The sequence below is a fragment of the Amblyomma americanum genome, chromosome 6 (assembly GCF_052857255.1).
Source record: "Amblyomma americanum isolate KBUSLIRL-KWMA chromosome 6, ASM5285725v1, whole genome shotgun sequence".
In the NCBI taxonomy this organism is placed as follows: Eukaryota; Metazoa; Arthropoda; class Arachnida; order Ixodida; family Ixodidae; genus Amblyomma; species Amblyomma americanum.
In genome coordinates this window covers 20,663,814-20,684,115 of record NC_135502.1, presented here as the reverse complement: position 1 = coordinate 20,684,115, position 20,302 = coordinate 20,663,814, and the positions used below count along the sequence as shown (strand labels likewise).

Here is a 20,302-nt window from a genome sequence, read left to right as displayed (position 1 = left end):
CATCTGTCCAAATATGCGTTTTATACACCAACAATTCAAAGAAACTCACGCAAATACACTCAGAAGTTTCAGCAGAAACTGCGACAAATGTGAAATCTAATGCTACCGCAGTTCACACTTAGTTTTTAAGTTTCACTGCCACGTCCATTACATCTGCGCCCAGAAGCACGAGACTTCCAAAGGTTCATGCTACGAGTGATTTTGCAACGCGTTTTCTTCCCGCTCGGAATAAAAAATGAAGGTACCAGAGCGACGCCATTCGGAGGTTTTTTGTCGTGCTCATATCAGGTACCTAAAGCGTGTAGAAATTCGAATATTAACCCTAACTGTAAGTTCATTCCAAAATTGAAGAATGCTCCTAAATGAGCCGGCAGACATTAAATTACTGTTCCACTTCAATGTTTGCAAATTTCCCCTCTCCATTCCTCACGGGTACTTTCGTAAAGCATACATGAAATTCTCATCGCATAGGCCGCTTCAAACTTCCAACACTGATTAAAAATTCGGCTCTGAATATAGCATATGCGGTAGTTCTTATCTTGCATAATCGGCTTCCTTTGCTTTACTCTTTTACGCTCACTGAAACAATTGCTTCATAAGGGAGTGACTAGTATCTTTGAGATTTCTGGTCATCGACAGCGTACCGCGAGCACAAAAAAAAAATATAGCGCTAATAACCTAGCCATAAGCTGTGCCCCCCAATGCATTAAACAGCAGAGCAATAACGCCCTCTTGAGCAATTACCCTGTCACCCCCGGACCTAAACATACGTTCATTCGACTTTGACTAAGCATAGACGAAGGAATAAGCAGTTTTTATGCAATAACCTCAAGCTTCGTGAGAGGTTGGAGGTGCAAGGTTTAGAAATAAACAAGCACCCATAACTGGCACCGTTAACGCCGACAATATTTAACCTGTTTTTCCCAGGGCCTTCTGCTGTTTAAAGGCTCATAAGCCGCCTGCAAAGTGACTGCAGAGAAACCTGGTTCTCTTCAGTTGGGTTCCAAACTCCGCCTGACTGAACAGAACACCTGCGCCTGCCGGATTTAGAAGCAATACAAAGACGAACGAGCCTCTGATACTCGTTCTCACTATTACTGTGCACCGCTACGGAAGCTGCAGGTTACTCTTCTACCATTCAAGTGCCCGAATTGTAAGGCTGTTTGCATGTAAGGACGATTCGTTATTGACTAGGCGTCCGTACAGTGCCTTGTCGGGACACGAAACAGGGTGACAGCCAAGCCAGCGGCCAATCACGAGTCGCTCTTGAAGACGCCCAGTGCCACGGATTCGCATTCTGATTCGCTGAAATTGGCTCCAGCGTTCGCAACACTGCATAGTTCTATATGTAGAGTAAAAGCGTACACACGCTAAGGAGTCGTTGTTGCAAAGTCTCGAGAGAAAGAAAACCAAAGGAGAAAGTGGGAAGACTCCGAGCTGCGAGCACAACACCGGAGTTCCGAGACGCACAGAAGAGTGCCAGCTGCCTTCGGCGAAAACTCGGGGGCCAAATCAAATTGATATTGATTGACTAAGCGGGAAACAGGCAGGAGCACCCGCCTTCTAAGCCCCTGCTTGAAACTTAATTCTGTTTTCTTCGCTCAAAGGCAAGGCTCCATCGGCAGGTCAATTACTTACTGCCAGATGGAGGGATGGAAGATCAACAAAAGTTTGTTCCTCGCGAAAACTGAAAAATGAGCTAAGACACTTAGATAAAATCGATTGTATCTTTTGCACTTATACCTGTGAGCTTTTCAGCGACTGCCCTCTTCATGGTTGTTATGCTGGTATTTTAGCGCCATGGCGTTGAAAAAATATATATTGTGCATCAAATATTACTGTGTAAGCCTGTTATTCATTGGAAGTTCAGCCACTGTAATTATTCACCTATTCGTACCGCGAAGCCTGAGGGACTTGGAAATCTTGCTTTTCTCCTCCAAAGCTCGTCAGCGCTGTTTTTATTGCTGGAACAGTAATCTGGAACTGTAAATAAGCCCTGAAGATATATTAAGCATTCCTGTAATAAATACAAAATTCTGTCTACGGTCCCTGTGCATTCTTAGGGCCTTGTCTACATCGATGTGAGCGTTTTTTTTTTATCATTAACCGTTCATAGTGCATGACCAGATACTCATATTTCCTAATTATTAGGGGTTCCTATTTCCTGACAGTTTAGTCGGCACGCATGCTTTCTCGTCGCATTCACATCTATGCCCTCCAATTTACCTACAAGGTATGATGCATTAACTGAGGTGCACGAGAAGTGAGAATATTTACTTTTCTTCGATCACTACGAAGCGTTCTGTAGCTCTTTCCTCGTAATTCCTGAATTTTAAATCGATTAAGTGTCGGTGGGAAACTATAGGCATTTTTGCGACTTAGAAACAAATGTACAAGCATGAACAATCTCCGGAAAATAATTTGAAGAGCTTTCAGCAGCGGAGCTTATACTTTGTGTCGATCTCAGCAGTGTGTCTCCTTTCTCCATTCGACAGAGGACGAAAAAACAGTAAGAGAAGCTTCATCTCGATTCAGTCTGGAAAAGTAAGGTGTCTGCGGAATAAAAAAGGAGCACTCTTCTTTTTTTCAAGAAACAAGACAAGCTTAGCTTTGAGAGAGACTATGGAAAACGAAATGAAGGTGAACAAGGATTCAGCAGCAAACTACGTAAGCAAAATAAAGGATTTTATTTGCATGAGAAATGATGTAAAACTGAATTATTATGCACCGCGAGCACCCTATGGCGGTGCGTATTCATTATTGCTAAATAAACCCCTTATCTCTGCGGTGGCGACTACTGCGTGCCTTCTGCCTATTGTGTGCGCAGCTTTGTAACATGCCACACACAAAACCTGTTTGCACATTTCTGTCCCACTCGGTGCGATATGTGCGAATGTCCTGCAGCGAGAAGCCACCAGCACTTAGCCTAATATTCGTTCCAAATACATCGCTGTGTGTCAGAACTTCCCCCTCCCATCCAAATAAACACTTGACAGGCAAAACGTCTTCCTCTGTCTGCCTGTTTCCTCGTGACTCAAGTGCGACACACACTACGGGGCACTTTGACTGTATTCTTCACGGAAAGAAAGGAAAAAATAATTTTTTTCCTCGTTATTTATCTCGCTGAAGCAAGACTTGATTAATATATACGCTTTACTCTAAATGTGCGACATGTTGTGCAAGTGGCAACCAGTCTAAAGTAATGACAATAAACCGACGACAGGGGCTAGTTGGTATAGCATTACGAACTAGTTCCTAGCATTAGCATTAGTAATGAAGGGTACGATTCTCAAAGGATTCCCGCACAAATCAACTGCTCGATTACTAGTTTGGTTGTCCTGCCGTTGCCAGCTGGAACTGTCCGCCGCACTGGCGATGCCAGATAATTAAATGTTAATTTTATCCCATAAAAGTACATGTTAAAATAAAATTAAGTGTGACGACAAAGGAGTCAACACCATCTGCGTTGACACCCTCCTTTCTTGGTTTGGTTTGATGGGGTTTAGCATCTCAGAGGGACTCAGGCTATGAGGGACGCCATAGTACACGGCTTCCAATGATTTCGACCACCTGAGGTTCTTTAACGTGCAATGACATTCTAGAATTTCGGAATCGAAGGCACGTATTTCAAGTCAGCAGCCGAGCACCATAATCACTGAGCCACCACGGCAACTTCTCTCTATTCTTCAGTGGGTCCATTTTCGCGTTACATAACTCTCTTTGGCACCTCGGACCACAAGCTCTATTCTATCGCCGTTTTTACACGCGAAAAGCTTTGTTTGGTGCTATTACGTGCCCCAAATTCCGAAACGCTGCTTGGTTTTGAACCCAACGTGAGGGTGACGCGCGCACAGAGATGACCATCGGTTCGCATTTTCCTTACCATCGTCACTTTAGGAGTTAAATTTTTTAGCTGTCTTTCTCTTCCTCACAGCGTATTTATTCCGGCAGAACCGCCGAGAGAAAGTTTCTTGTAATAAAAGTGGGCTTCATAGCCAAGTCAGCAACTGCCAATTTATCACTTCTTTTGTGTGAATGTGTGCGTGCGTGCGAGTACGCACACGGCATTTCAACAGGCGCACCTAATGCAGAAATACAGAGAAAAAGTACAATCTTTTGCGCAGAATGTTCCAGTGGAAGTCGGGCGCTCGGAGGTCACCTTCACACCAAGCGAGATAGTTCAACCGCAGGATTACACTTTGCGGCAAGCGTCTCTTCAAGAAAGTTGCGGAGTCGGCTCATGCATTAAAGAATGAAAGTGGGGGCGATGGGATATTTTTAACGTTAACTTGCAGATTTAAAAAAGAAGTCGAATTTATGCGGCCTCCCATTGGGCTCTAACTTCTGGCCTCATGCGAAGAAGAAATTGCGCTTGGTCTCTTTCACTTAGTTTCTAAATCCAGGGAAAGGAGAGCTCGCCTTCGTCTGCAACAAGCATGCGAATCAGCGAAACAGAAAACTACTACTAGAGAAAGCGAAAAATAGGCATGAAGTGGCGAAACTAAACCCAGAACTAAAATGAAAAATAAAAACATAACAGAACAAAAAAAGAGAAAGGAGCTTATTTACGAAGCTAGAGTACTCAAATTTTAAGCTAGCCTTTCCAAATCATTTTCACCTAATAATGATGTCTATTTATCGCTTTTTGTGCTCGTAAGTGTCGCCAAACCCACTTTACTGCGCTGTTTTATTGACGGCTTTAAAGCCGCTCCGCATTTTTAGCTTTCCTGACATAAAAAGCGTTTTTTTATGTAAATAAACAATAAATGACAGCACTAAGTTACGTCGGCACGTAATATTAAAACCAACAGTTAAATAGCTAAATTTCGAACCGAAAAGGACAAACTTAACGAAATACGTAGAACACGAAGAATAAAAATCACAGAGACACATAATTTAACTATGTCAGAAATGCGATAACATTCGAAGCTTTTGTTGCCTTTGTTGGGCATGACTGGTGGGGCTTGAGGGACCCAGGTTGCTGCTCTTCCCGCTCGGTGTTCTTCCCGAGCTCTCCCCGTACACCTGCCACGGTTGACAGGTGGCAGGCAGTTAGGTGGCATGTGACGTCACCTGAGAATTGTGAGGCCGCTTTCTAATCTCGATGTGGCTTTTAATGATATCGCATTAGAGAGAAGGTTCAGCAGGCGCGGACCGCAAACTCTAAAAAGCTGGAGCAAACGTACAACCTTTGTCAAAAATATACAGCCCAAGGGAGGGTTGAAGACTTAAGTTCCTCCCGCCTTCGTGAGATTAGGGTTACTGAGTATGCAAGAGGATCCGCGCTGCATGGCTCAGAAGCAGACCCCTTGGGCTGTATACTTTTGAAAGAGACTGTACATCGTGGCGTATTCTTCGCGTGTATAGACCGAACGGCAGCTTTGTTCCTCGCGTGTACCTTGCATTTACCAAAAGCAGACGTCAAAGTCAAACGCGAAAAAGACGACAGGACGGCGACGTCTGAAAAATAACGACCCTAGCCGGTGCTACAGTTTTGGACACCTGCGTAATGAAGCGGAAGCTTCTGTCCTTCCTGTCTCAGCTTTGGGCTCCGAGCGGCAATTCCTTGCGCCCTCTGCGACAGCGCACGGCACGCTTCCTATAGAATACGAGCAGCATCGAGCAGAGGAAAACGGAAGAGGTCCGGAAAGGTGAGAGCCGGAGATAAAGGATGGTGTTCGCAGACAATGAACAACATCAGTAAGGCCTCGCCGTTAACGGTTTGCCGCTTTCTTTTTATTTTTTAACAGTTGTCGTGTCACAGCACCTCGCAAGTGGTCCATTTCCTGAACTCCCCTTGCGTCCGCTCGGAAACGCCAACCATTTGTCAAATAAGGGCGAGACAGTTGTTGGTCGTGTCGTTTTCAGCTTTATGGCTCGGACTAGACACGGCACATTCACGTTGTGCTTGAGGTGAACCACCATTGAAAGTTTTTTTTTTTTTCACTTTTGATGCGTACAAAAACTTTCACTGACGCAGTGTTCCTGCGGCGATTCGAGTTGCGCGCATCCGTCCGTTTTTGTTCTATTGTGTCGCCCGATGGTTGCAGTTTTCGACAACAGTTGTCGAAGCCACCTTTAAGGGTTTTCCTTCGAGTTAATATGAATAATCTTCAAAGCACCAGTGCTTCTTTGACGTTTCTCATAAGCGATACAAACCGCCTCTCGCTGCGTAAAACTATATAAAACAGACAATGAATTGCAGAAATTCTCGCTTCACAGAAAGAAAACAAAGGTGTATTTTGCAGACAGCAGACACTTTTTCACTGCACCTGATTGGCTTCTTTCTGTCCGGTAAGTAGCCTCAGACGTTGTGTGCATTACATTACTTAGCATTCGTGCTGAAGTCGCTTCATTAAGAAATAACCTGACTTTTCAAAACTCTTTAGAAATTCCCACCCCCGTGAGGTGTATATGCACAATTGAGACTTCCCTGCTCCCGGAGAAAAACTAACATATACATGCTCCTGTAGATGTTTATACCCAGTGGCGCGTTCACAGCCTATTGTTGATAGCAAGCAAAAAAAAAAGGTGGGGGGGGGGGGGGGGGGGGTGGATTAAAGACGCTTAAAAGTTTTATAAAGAATGGTAATAGTCACGAATATTTGGTGTCAGTTGAAAAACCACTTAATGAAACGCTTACAAAGAGGCGGCCGAAAGACAGGTAACGAGCTCAACACCAATAAGCTTTAAACAAGATAACAGCTTGGAACAAGTGGGCGGCTTCAGATTCGCGAGACTCGAAGCGGCTCATTCGCGTTTCGGACGTAACGTGGAGAAGTGGTGGATAAGAGAGCTACGGAAGGGTCAAAGGCAAACAGTGAGGAGAGCAAACTTTGTTAAAGAAGCGAATTCGGTACCCAGTTAAGCAACTGTCGCAGAGACTATCTTAAAATAACTTCAGCCTTTTATACGCTTCCACGAAATTGGCGATGTCATTTTTTGCTCGCCTCAAAGAACTCGAATTCCTAGCAACTAAGCGCCTCCTGGTAAACTTCTTAGTATTTATTGCGAACGAAACGCTGCGTCACTATATACGTCGATGGTAACCCGGGCTATTCTAACAGAAGGAACACAGCAATCCATCTACTCCTTTTTTCACGCCGTGCTGCTCGAATGAAAGGAGTAAATTTACCTGAGACAGAAACCAGAAATCTTGAATTTTTCCTTTTGAACGGCGTGTATCCTTGTTGGCTCACATTTGCTTGTTCTTAAAAGCCCTAATAGTGCAATACGTAACAGTTCACAAGAAACTGCATGTCCTCTTTTTAGAATATCCTTTTTTTTACATTAAAACCTCAAAGGCGCATCCTTGGATATCTACCTCTCTGGTCTCTTCACCGTGCAGCGTTGTAAGCTGGCTTTCCAAGCAAGCAGTGCACTTAAGCGCGGGTTGCTTGGTCTATATATTGTACTACCCATGGTTCATTGCTCCTTGAAGTCTATAGACAGTTTTAGCTGTGCGTACGCAAAGAGTTAGCGTACGCGAGGAGTTTGCGGGGACGGTAGTGCGCATGCGCAGAACGCAAGCGCAAGCCTTGCGTCTTGCGTACGGTAGCCTTGCGTACGGTAGCCAGCGGAGTTTGCGTTGCGGCGCTTGCTTGGCTTGCGTACGCTAACTTTGACAAGATGGCGGCGCCCTGCTCGCCCGCTTCGGAATAAATACATGTCGCCGCTGGATTCTTCGACGCAATAGCTCGCTCAAATGGTAGCGGTTCGCTTTTATTTCGCTTAATCTTGCCCACACGTAGTGGTATAAGCGATAACTAGCCCCTGTTTTTCAGATAATTTGGCGATCTTCAAGCTCCTAGGCCTAACTATATTCAGTGTGTTTTCCTCGTAGCAACGACACCTGGCGAAGCAGTTTTCTAACTTTTAGCCAGATCTTGCATTTTCTTCGGTTTGCGTAGTTTTTCTTCTTGGAACAAAAAAGGCTCCCAATGCACTCACAGTAGTTATCAGTAATCACGGATGAAATTTTCTTCAACCGAGCGTTGATGTGGTTTGACTTCTTGTCACTAGATGGCGCCACGTGCGCCTGAGGGACGCTACGGCACGGTTAGCTAAAACTATACTTCGGAGCGGACAGCGTAACGCACGCAGCGCCGTAGCTCTTTGGGTACGCAAGCACTTGCGTACGCACAGCTAAAACTGTCTTATGACGAGCGCCGCAGTTTAGATTACGGCATATGATTTCGCCGGTGTTGTTCCTGGGGCTGTAAAGCCCAAAAAATGCTGCATGAGTACAAAACCTACCAAAGCGTTCCATATGTCACCGATAACAAATCATGCTCTAAGTATTACCAGCATATGAAAGTGCGAACTCGTTGTTGTAGTTCTCAGCAAAATCAGTTTTCGTATTTCGGCACCAAAGCGTAGTTTTGCTGCATTCAGCCACGCGTTACAAAGTTCATGTGCCTGAAGATCTGAGGCCAGCCGCAGCTCGAGAGTAAGACAAATTTATTGCATTCGTGTGGCTCGCATACCGACAGTTACAGCAAACAAGTACGCAGCCTCTACAAGGCTCTAGTATATTTATACCGGCCGAGCTCAAGCTGTCAAGTGACGCAGACGTTGACAATGACCACAAGCGGTAGCACTATTATTTGGAACGGAGACCTTCCACCAATATGAATGGACGTCCAATGGGACTCGGTTCATTTCGCTTCGTGCTTGAACTGCTCGGTGCTCGGCAACACGAAGCATATTCCAAATCATGCCGCCATCGCGGGACCATGAGACGGTAGCCAACACCGATGGCAGAGGAGCCCCGTGATACGGCGTCTCACACCGTCTATTTTTTCGCGGTGGGTTGCAAGCCTAGTCTGTTGCGGATGAACTGGAGGGCAAGCTCTTGTATCTGATCCTGCCACTTGGTCATATCCGTGGCGGCGGCGGTCACCTGGTCGCCCTTCATACGGTCCACAATGGTCGCGCACACCACGGCCCCTGCGCGCGCCAGTAAAGAAGAAACCCATGCTGCTGACATAACAATGACGAAGATAAACGTTTCCTAAACTACAGGCTCGACACGTTTAACTGTTCAAGCTGCGGAAGACACCGTGTAATGGTAGCCGCCGTGAGAAGAGTAGAAAAAAATTTACGAAACGACATTACTGCAGAGACCGCTTTCTCGACGAAGCTAGCGTGAAAAAATTGAGTAGAGTAACCTCACAAAAGAAGAAAAAAAATAGGAAGAACTCGTCTGAGCGTACGCCGAAGCGCGAAATCCGGCATTTTGTAAACACTTCTGAACTTCAAACTTGAAGGTGTACAAAATGACGAATTTGCAGGCGTACATGAGCCCAGTCTGCTAAGCACGACGTCTCATTTTGAATTAGCTTAACTCAGTGTCGTTAATTACTGGCACGATGTCTAGCGTCCTGAACTGGCTGAAGCAAGGCCATCCCACTGTCAGCGATGCGTGCAAGGTAAACAATGAATTGGTACAGTAGAATCAGCTTGTATTGATATTTTTCTACTCGCCATGAATCTTCTGTGTAACGTATGTCTAAAAAAATTAGCAGAAGGACGAGGATGATGGAAAATACAAACTTGGGCACTCGCCTCCTCCCTTGTCCTGTCTGCGCTACGCGTCGTCTATGATGCGTGACGTCGCAGTCATGTCGCGTCATGTTCTGTGTTTCGCTATTTTTAACTACATAAAACAACTCTCAAATTCGCGTAGTTTTGCATTACCGGATTGGAAATTGAGTGTCACTGCAATTTTTCTGCTCGCTCTCATTTTCGGACCTGAAGTGCCCTGACCTTTGATTCCTACGTGGTGGCACATGGCAGCAAATTGGCAGGCCTCCATCTCGATGTTGCACACGCCCATGGCTCGAATCTTCTCCATGAACTTGCGCTTAGCCTCCTCCGTGTATTCGCACACTGCGCCGTCCAGTCGACCTTGGCCTGCGCATTGGAACACTTTTAAGACGTGTTGCCTTCCACTGTGGCGCTCACGTACGCACAAAAAGGGGTACGCACGATACAAGGCACGCTCGTGTAAGACCCTGATATAAGACATGCCCAAAGGGCGTCAAGTCTTGTGATGAGAAAAAAATATCAATAACTTCGTTTACTTCAGTTTCACTGTGTCACAGGAAGGTTATTTGGGCTGTGTTTAGAGGAAGGCGGCACTGTAGACGGTAAACATACATCGCACCTAACCCTACTGAGAGAAGTAGTCAGGCTCAAATGTACAGTGAACTTCGTGAAGAATTAAAAAGCGAGTCGCACATTTCCTTTTGCGCTTGCGTATCTAAGGCTGGCACGTGTTGAGTGAGGGACACCTACCTTCGTAGAAGTCGTCGGTGGAGAGCGTCTTGCCTTGAACCAGCCGCACGGCGGGCAGGAACCGGCCGCCAACGTCCATTATCTCTCGCACCAGGTCGGCATCCAGCCGACAGGGCCGGGACACACGCTCGCCCAGGATGAACTGGGGCAGCAGGACACGGCGAACAGCACTGTTTACCACAACTCATGCCGCTGGAAGGAAAAGAGAGTGGCTAACAGAAGCATGCTCTAACACTGGCCGTGTAAACACTTTTACACCCATCAACACTAGAATTCTGAATGGTTCATAAAGAGTATCGATGGATAAAACGTGTGTCGGCGCCATAGGCAACTTCGTCTTGCTCGCGTGGCTATAAGTGATGACGAGCGTTTGATGACTGTAGCAGATCCAAGGCTAGTCTGACGACGAGACAGGTTTCTTTCTCGCGTAATGCCTCCAAAAAAGCACCTCTGAATATTTTTATAATGCTGTCATATATAGCGCCACCGGCGCGGGAGACACAAACTCTACATTCAATGCGCGTTTATCGTGAAACTTTGAACGTGTACGTACTGAACGCAGTAGGCGTGATCTATCCTAAACATGAATAAGCCTATAGTGTGTGTATATATATATATATATATATATATATATATATATATATATATATATATATATATATATATATATATATATATATATATATATATATATATATATATATATATATATATATATATATATATATATATATATATATATATATATATATATATATATGGTGGGAGTAGAAGGGGAGTAAGCTGTCCTCTGGCACAACACTCCCTCTTATGGACAGGGTATGCTGCCAAAGCTCTTGAGTAGATTTCGATCACTAAACATACGAAATGATTACACTCGGCAACGGAGGTATATTCCCACAGCAATGTTATGAACGGGATGCATAGCAGCCGAAGACGATTAAAGCGAAGATTCCATCGACCATGATGACCACGAGGTAGCAGCAATTTCGACCGGTCGTTTGTCCCCACGAGGACCCCTCGAAAAAAAGGACGTGCTGGGAACCTGCCTGCGGAATCTTTTCCACGCTCTTCAGGAGGACGGGGAGACGACCTTCCCTTTGTCTGCAGTTCCTCACAAGACGCGACCGACGGTGTACAGTCGACGGGGGAAGAAGGGAACGGTGACTTCCAGTAATTAACCGTGACTGACAAGACCCGTCCCGACCGGAGAGAGCCCGCCGAAGTTGTAGCCACGGCGCCATATCTGTGTTTGGATGGACACGTGCGGCTTGCGGCGAAGTAGCAGCGGACCTCCGAATCCTCCTCGCCCATTGCCACGGTGCTCCGCGTGCTATGTGCTGTGTCACTCTTCCGATATGTGCCTCGTGTTCAATTGGCCACCGCCTTGTGAAGGGGCGGAACCTTAGGGTATTTAACAATCGTCCTGAGTAGGAACGTTCCCTCTGGCCTTGGCCATAAGGCCCATCAGGTCGCCCGACGCTACGAACTGTTAATTCTTGACTCTTTGTTCTTTCTTTCGTAAAATATGTAAATAAGTTTCCCTAAGTGCCAGTAAACCTGTTTGTGTTTTCGTTGCCCCAATTGTCAGCTTCCATTCTTCCTCATCCGTTCTCCGGCCAAACAACGCTACTCTGCATCACAACAGCAGGTCTTGCTACCCTCTGCCCTATAACAACTGGTCGCAGCGGTGGGATGCTGCTACCCGAGTTATAACAGCATAATAACTTGATGGAGTTAGCAATCGGAGAGGGTTTTTAAAAGCGGCACCGGAGGTCTTGAGGTTAGCAAATAGAAGAGGTTGAAACTTCAGGTTAAAATCTTCCTAATTGCTTGAACCTCACGCGTTTTCAAAAACGAATTTGTTTCCGTCTCTAGCCTTAAATATTGTGCATTTTTAGCGGTGGAAATCTTCCCCGGGGCTTGGGCAGCATATCCTGTCGCGTAAACGGATCGCCCTAGAGTGGACAATATTTTTTTTTTTTTTGCTCACTTCGTGTTTGCACTGTAGATACTCTAAATCCTCTTTCTAGAAGCAAACTTAAGATGTGTAGGATAGAAGTTTTTATTCTATTGCGTTAGCATCGATCCAGCAAACACGGAAACACACATTTGCTGCTGGCAGACTAGCCGTATTGTCTCGCTTCTGATCACCGCAGTGTATTAACATTTTTAATACACCGTAGTGTATTAACTTCTGCATTAACAGCCCGAGAAAGTTGTACATGCTGATACAAATCAAAATGCCTGCAATGCATCAGTGACGTGCGACAAAGATTTAGCTACCTACGCTCCCGAATCAGCCGGCAGACGGTCTGGTTCCCGTATTTTAACCGGAAGTGATAATACAAAGCCTGAGAAAACACAAAGTGCTCACGACTTCCAGCTCTTCCCGCAGGAGCCCGTTCACGACTCCTGTGCTGACGACGACCGATCCCGGGGGAATACCTGTGAGAGAGGATAGGTGAGGTTATTTGTATTGGCGACTAGGCTATGTGAGCAAGCGCACTGGAGATATAATCAATAATCGTTCTTTTGTGCGCGTTAAAAAAAGCTGCATTCGGGCTGGGTTAGTCGCGGTTACTTCGATATCATTAAAGAGCTTTACTTCATATTATGTCCACCTTAATATCGTTGTTAGATTTGCAGACGGGCAGCTCTCAATAACTTCAGTGAATTTCCAACTTACGCAAGAATGCTTATTCTCGTCAAAATCGCAGACCTGATTTGTATGCACCCTCCTTAAAATGCGCTGTTAAGTCTGAAAACAACTTTCAGGCCTGAAGGAACATAGAAAAGGCCTTGGAAACTTTGAACAAAAACGGTGACAGGAGAAACGTTTCTTCGGCTATTCAGGGTACTACCACACAGGTGCAGACAATACGAAAGGAACCACCTTGATTGCATTAAAGTTATCAGTGCTCCTTAAGTATGCGTTAGATACTTGTGTTTTTTTCTCTAGATACGAAAGGAACCACCTTGATTGCATTAAAGTTATTAGTGCTCCTTAAGTACGCGTTAGATGCTTGTGTTTTTTTTATCTACATAGTTTTCCTCTGAAAAATGAATCCCAAGGCACTTTTTTTTTTCAAAATTAGCACTGAAGTAAATATTATTTCTTTTTCCTGGGTGCGAGCTGAGTGCTCCCGTTCGTATTTCTTGTAACTGTATGCCTCGCCTCATGAGAAATGAATGGGGTGATAAAGAATTTCCAGGGATCTCCAGAGCTTGGACCTGCAGTCACAGATTGTTAACTCAGCTACATTACCAAAGTGAACAACAATATCATGGGCCAAGTATGAACTACTGTTTTCGCTATGGTTAACGGTGAATCAACAAGAAGCTCTAACCATTTCGTGAGGTTTCTTCGGTGTCCTATGCATATTTTGCCACTAATAACCTGAAGTCGGAGATCTGGCGTAAAAAAAATAAACAACTGACTTTTTTCTGGTCTTTTCCCGAGAAGCTAACAAATGAAAAATGTACGCCAAAATATTCACATAAAATGGCTTAACTTTTACAGCGCTTTGACCTCTAACAATTACAGATAAAAAATATTTGTAATAAAAGGGTGAGCCTTAGGTAATGTTCGTCACGGAGCATTTAAGAAAGTGTACATTATCATGATCAAAATGAAATTTATCACTCAAGGAAAGGAGAAAAAAATGCAAAAGGTTCAGTCCTGCCAAAGACTCGTATGGAGCGCCTGGGGAGTGCTTACTTTATGCTGTATTTTTTTTTTTGAGAAGTAATAAATTGGGGTATTTTCTATTTTATTGGCATTTTTTTTCTTTCAGCAAAATAAAGGAAAGAGCTTAGTGGTGCGAAGTCCCGACATACGTCGAGAGTGAAAATGCTAAAAACGACGAGCGAGGTATACTGCTCTGCAATGCTTTTTTTCCCTTAGCCTCCATTTACTTATGCAAGTGACAGTATGATACTAAAAAACAACGCGCAATTTCTACACCACCAACAATTAGAGTTACTGTGTGGCTATTTCTCATGCGCCATTTCCTCACTGACAGCAGATAGCAGGCACGATATACAGCTTTTACATTTTCTCGACTCTCGACTGCAACTAACGCCTTCCCTCAACAAGAGGGCAACACTAACTAATAAGGATAGACTGCATGCCTTCTCCGGAGATTTGCACTATCTGCTTGATTATAGGTGCACTTGCTGTTCGCTTCCGTGCGTCAGTTCTCCAGCGTCATCAGCGTAGCATCTCTGGAGCACTTTTGCTGGAGTTTGGTATAATTCGGCGCGCGATGCGTACCGATGCCACCACAGGTCCCAAGGCGCATCATAACCACGTCAGCGGTGCAGCGAGAGTAGTGCAGCAGCTTCAGCAGCTCGTGCATCACGATGGACAGCGAAGGAGAGCCCATGCCGTGCTGCGCCACAGAAAGTGATGTGAGGGGGCAGTTTGCACAAGCATAGTCGGTTTCAGTGCTACTGTTGCATGGCAAGCTTGTTTGCAGAAAACAGCCTCAGTAGTGACGTTTAATTGACTTTATCGCCGCATCACAGATGTCGTTCGTTTTACGCCAGCCCCGGACAGCGTCTGGTTCCTGACCTTCTATTGCTAAGGTATTGGAGAGAACTTTAAAAAAATTGTTTAATGCGAACAAAAGACTAATAATCATATAAGCTGTACCCGCGGAACTGCAAGGAAGTTTTACTGATGCCTCACTGAACTTGAAATGTAAGTAAATGAGGTAAAAATTGCAGTGACAATTTTTTGCACTCAAATGTACTTAGATACCATCTGCTGCTAAGTTCTATACGCCAAAGCTTCAGTGGCATTAGTAGGAGCTGTTTCCCGCTGCAGTAACGCAGTGATTGTGTCCACTGGCGTTAGAGCCCTTTAGCCCGGCATTTACGGCGCCCGCGTTAGTATGTTTCTGGCCACGAGTAGTGACGACCCGTCTAGGAGGCCCGCGACAGGCAGCACTCACACTGACAGAGAGCACGGGCCCGATCTTGTACATGGAGTAGCACTGCGAAGAACGACTGCAGATGTCGTACAGGTCGGCGCCCGTCGGCAGCTTGATGTCCAGGCCGGCCTTGATGAACTGGGCGAAGCGATGCATCCGCGTCGAGGTGCCGCCCATGCACACGAACTGCGAGCGTGTGCAGCAATGGCTTAGAGACTGCACAGTAGAGTAGCGGTATCTGTGGTGGCTTTCTATGGTGACAGTGATTTGAAAGGCTGCTCGAGAGCGTTTCTGTAGACAGTGTCTACCAGGGGGAACACAGGCACAACACTGCTTCGTACAGGAGCCTGTAAGGTATTTATAATAAACATAATAAATCAGACAGGGCGCATAAACTGTGCACATTCGGCCGTTTCCGCGGTTAATAAGATAAAGTAAAGAAAAAGGCTAGAAATTTTGCATCCCAGTTACAGGTATGCGATTGTAAGTCTTTATGTTAATGTAATGTTACGAGTCAGAGAAAGGGCCTGTCAGTCTGGTCACTCGTTACCTACTCAAGTTTGCTTTCTATTATTTTTTCAAAATGGACACCTTTTTGTTAAATTATCGATGTCCACTGCCTCTAGACGCTACCTTGATGTCGCCGAACATTTCCTTCAGGTTGTGTGTGCCGGTGGAGAGTCCAAGGTAGTAGAGGACATCCACTTTCATGTCCTTCAAGTGAGGGTTTCGTGGCTGGACTGTGCGGCCCCCGTCTAGGTCAGTTCGCGTGTGGGCCCTGCGCAGCACAATGACAAAAAAATTATTGTGGGACTCAAAAAAGAATGAAGAATAAAGTGTCCCGGCCCGTACCACTAAGTATAAAGGGCTTAACAGCACAATGACAGTAGATTAACGCGCTTGTTTTGCCTTGACAAGCACTACGCTTTCTCTTATAAAAAGGGGGCGCCATTGTCAATGCTGAAGTTGGCGCCAATCGACTAAGAGTAAAGTTCACTAGGCTGTCTTCGTGTAGACACGGTTGGCGACTGTCTAGAGCCCATGGGTTTGTCTGTGACGATGGCTGGCGATACGACATCCAAAACACAAAATCTGTCGCGAGCCGTTCATTGTGTGAACAGCTCCGTGTATTCAGCTTTTCGTTAATCGATCCCAGCAGTAAATTCTACGGGGCTTAATGCTGCACGCTTTCAGCGTAGGACAATACAGACCATTGCTATGTCTCGCTAAACATATTGCACTTGCATTCTCTCTCTCTCTCTCTCTTTCAGTATAAAGAGTTAAGCTAAAGCAAGTTAATTCCATTGGAACTAAAATCGTACAAATGGTGGATAAGAAACGGGCAAAGAGAAAAGGACAGGGAACAGAAGATGAAGGGCAGTGCTGTGTCCTGTTCACTTCATCCTTCGGTTGTACCAAGACTGAGCGTTTCGGTATACAATGGAACAATTTAACTAAGCGGCCCACCTTCATACTACGTTAAGCTAACTCCGTGCTATTTCCATCCCCGTCGAAACACGGCCGGTGCGGTCAGGAATTGAAGCTCCGAGCTCACTCTGAGCACCAGAGCTCCATAGATGCCGAGACCCCCTCCCCTTCCAACGGTTCGAAGTGGCCTCTCTTACAGATGCTTGAAATATACAGCTTTCGGGCAGTGGCTCAAAGTGAAAGAAAATTCAAAGTTGTTGCAGCGTCGATATACGCACGACTCCGGGTCGTTGTTTGTTGCCATGGCCTTCTAGGGGCAGTGAATGGAAGCAGGTAATCTTTCAGGGCTTTGTTCTGGCAAGCAGTCTTCTTCTTCGCCGATACTCGCTCACGCGTCCCACAATACGCATTATGTATGAAGGAAACCAACAATCACCGAAACGAAGGAGCGTTGGGGAATGTCCCTATCATTTTTTTATTTTTGGTGCTGATTAGTGGCAAATTAATAGGCCTATTTTTATCGCTGAAGATTAACTGATCCCAAAATAAAGGAAAAGCAGCCACATGCTGCATGCAACCTAACCTTGAGAGTGTTCAACTGTTCAACAGCGCCACCCTCGTCCATAGCTACGGACGTAGTGCGTCCTACATTACCGCGGGAGTCACGCGGAACGTGATCGACCGGTGAAGGCGGAAGCTGTTCGAGAACTCTCTTATGCTACCTATGGCATCAAGACTGCCAAAACCGAGACTCTCGTTAAGCTATTAGCAGACAAGGTAAAGGAAATGAGGGGCTCGTTATGACATACACATGAAGGAAGCCAGCATTCATCGAAACCAAGAAGCATATTGGAATGTTTCTGTCGTTTCTTTTCTTTCCAATGTTGATCGATGGGAATTTAGTAGAGTAATTATTTCATCGCTGACAGTTAACTGATTTAAGAGAAGAAGAAAAAACAACCACATGCCGCCGGTGGGTTCAACACTACGTGACAACACGCATTGACATCCGCTCTGATACTTTCTGTCAATTTCAGCTCGAATTCACCAAATATTATCACTCACGCAAGCAGTTCTCTAAAAGCGTCATTTTTACTGCGCATAAATACAATGAACATAGTTCAAACGTGGCTTGCCATGGTCCTGAAACTGCTTCCAGCTGAAATTCAAAAGCACACGCTCTTTGCACTTTTTTGTTTTTCCTCTGAATGAAGCCTGCTGAGCGACACTTACTGCGTCGCTCGATAAAAAACAAGCAACACTCTCATCAAACATGGCCCCGAAGAAAGGAAACGAAGTACTGAAACGATCAAGTCATGCTAACTTCCGTCTTTTGTGACGAGCTCTTAGATAAACGTCCTAAGCTGCAGCGCTGAATTGGACACGACTAAAATAAAGTGGCGCACCGGACATGAAAGGTCGCCGCCGATCTGTGCAAACTTCAAAGCCACGACCACGTCTTGACTAAACAGAAGTAAGCAGTTTTCGAAAACCTGGCGCCTTCTCTGTTGTGGCTTGTTAAATACTGGATACCAACATAAAATACGTCCTAAAAATTACCACGCACCACCACTGAGCTTTAAATTATCTTCGTGCACTGCTGAAATTGTAGCACCATAATGTTGCACCACATTGCAAGCTCATTCATAAGTCAGAAACACCTGCTCCGGTGCGGACCTTCCCCAGGCCGACCACCGGAAGTAAAAGTCTGGATTTTTGGTTCGCACCACCTGACGTTGCTGGACTTCCTACGAGAGTCCAGTGTGTATCTGTATTTGTAAATAATACTTTATGCCAGCAGGCACAGTGTCGCAATAAAAAAAAAATACCGGAAGCTAAGCTAATGGCTCTGCAAGAGCAGACGCCCCACCGGATAGTCGCCTGTGAGACCCCCAAACGGGCCTGTGAAACGACACTGCAGTTCGGACCTGCGGTGCCCTCGGCAGAGGCGCGACTTTACCCCCATGTCATTCAAAAGAACTCGAAAAGGCGCAAAAACAGTGCATGTAACTCGCGTTTTAAGTATTAAGCCTATTTCGATGAGAACAGAGGTAAAACAGGTTCTAGCAAAATAATTCCTGAATTAGTCAAAGTTCTTTATTCGCTTTTTTTTTTTATGAGTAAGGAACGTAAAGACAAAACTCTCGGCTGCGCTCCGGCTGCCAGCGCTGGCTTTCAAGCTAAGCTTTGCGGTCGGGTGAAGCTCTGAAGTCAAGCGCATAGCCGACCCCTCAATCCCTCAGTTGAGAGTCGCTATAAACGTATGACACCTCTCGGTGTAGTAACAAATACTGTGACGTGGAGACGCAAGTTATTCCCGTTGTAATGTTCGAAATACAAGCGGATGAAAGATCGTAGGAAATAATATCACACAATTCAAGTCGCAAGATAGGCCGCTACTGCTCAGTACCGCGTTTTCAACGATCGCAGCAGGCATTTGCATGTAATGATTGAACCACCGGGGCACCAGTAACCGACGACATCGTCACGCCTTTTTCACTGCGTATACGTGGTTCTCAAGCGTACAGGTGGCGCGAGCGAGGATTCACGAACACAGCTTGGCTTCTCGGTCCATGCATATATATATATATATATATATATATATATATATATATATATATATATATATATATATATATATATATATATATATATATATATATATAATCCTCTGTTATAGAGTGATTGTTGTTGTTGGTGGTGGTGCCCACGAAACATTATTGTTGTTGTGGTTCTTGGCCTTATATAGTAGTGCATTGTACACCTTTTTCCTCCTCCTTCAACGCCGTGCCTTCTTTATTTATTTTTCATGTCCCCGCTCTGGTCAACCAGATTTCTTCGCTGTCTTCGCGCCGTGAGCAGCTCGTACGCCAGCTCTCCGCTGTGAACAGAGTTTGGAGCGAATTAAGAGAAACCATTACTATTTCTATTTGTATTCTTTTTTCATATGGCTGTAGTGTTCCTTTTGATATTGTTTCCCAGACGAACGAGCTATACAGCCGAAGGCAAAAGCAAAATACTACATAAATGGGATTCCAAAAGTCCAACTGATTACCGAGGCAGTTGTCAAAGGCTTCGCCACTTCAGATGCACTGCCTAAATTTACTGTTACGAGGCGACACCATCGACCTGTAGCGGGCATATCCGGAGCGGATAAAATATTTTACAATCAAAAATATTTACAATTACGATATCGGTACTCCTAAGGGGCTGTAGGCAACACCGGGTCCTACGCTATTCAAACAAATGATACCAACTCTAAAACCACCTAGAGTACAAAGAAACCACTGTATATATGATATATGAAAAGTGGTATGCGATGAGAAACATTAGTTTTCCAATTACTATTAGAAATCATTCTCGGCATAAATACAGTACTCAACAGGATGTGCCCCTTGGGCATATCTCGGTGATGCAGCCAGCCAAAGGATGACGGATGATAAAGAAAAACTTCGGGAGAAGAGATTTTTCAGAAACTTTCTCAAAATATGCACTGTAAGCGACTAAATGAAACATCTAAGGAAACTGTGACAGTTGAAATGGGAGCAGCAAGACAGCAAGCTTTTACTTGGGACAGACAGACTATTAGTTCATTCGGTTTTAACTTTGATTGCACGGAGACCACTGCGCATTAGTTT

General features: G+C 45.1%; 1 protein-coding gene across 1 annotated transcript; it reads right to left on the bottom strand.

Annotated features, from left to right (window-relative positions):
• Window positions 1–8,429: 8,429 nt before the first annotated feature.
• On the bottom strand, window positions 8,430–17,022 carry LOC144094585 (uridine phosphorylase 1-like). Its single transcript, XM_077628504.1, has 8 exons — window positions 16,943–17,022; window positions 15,870–16,014; window positions 15,258–15,422; window positions 14,576–14,693; window positions 12,677–12,747; window positions 10,300–10,441; window positions 9,769–9,915; window positions 8,430–8,949 (listed from the first exon to the last, which is right to left on the bottom strand). The coding sequence occupies exons 1-8, from the start codon at window positions 16,966–16,968 to the stop codon at window positions 8,795–8,797; spliced, it is 969 nt and encodes a 322-aa protein (XP_077484630.1). The 5' UTR covers window positions 16,969–17,022; the 3' UTR covers window positions 8,430–8,794.
• Between the last annotated feature and the right edge of the window lie 3,280 nt (window positions 17,023–20,302).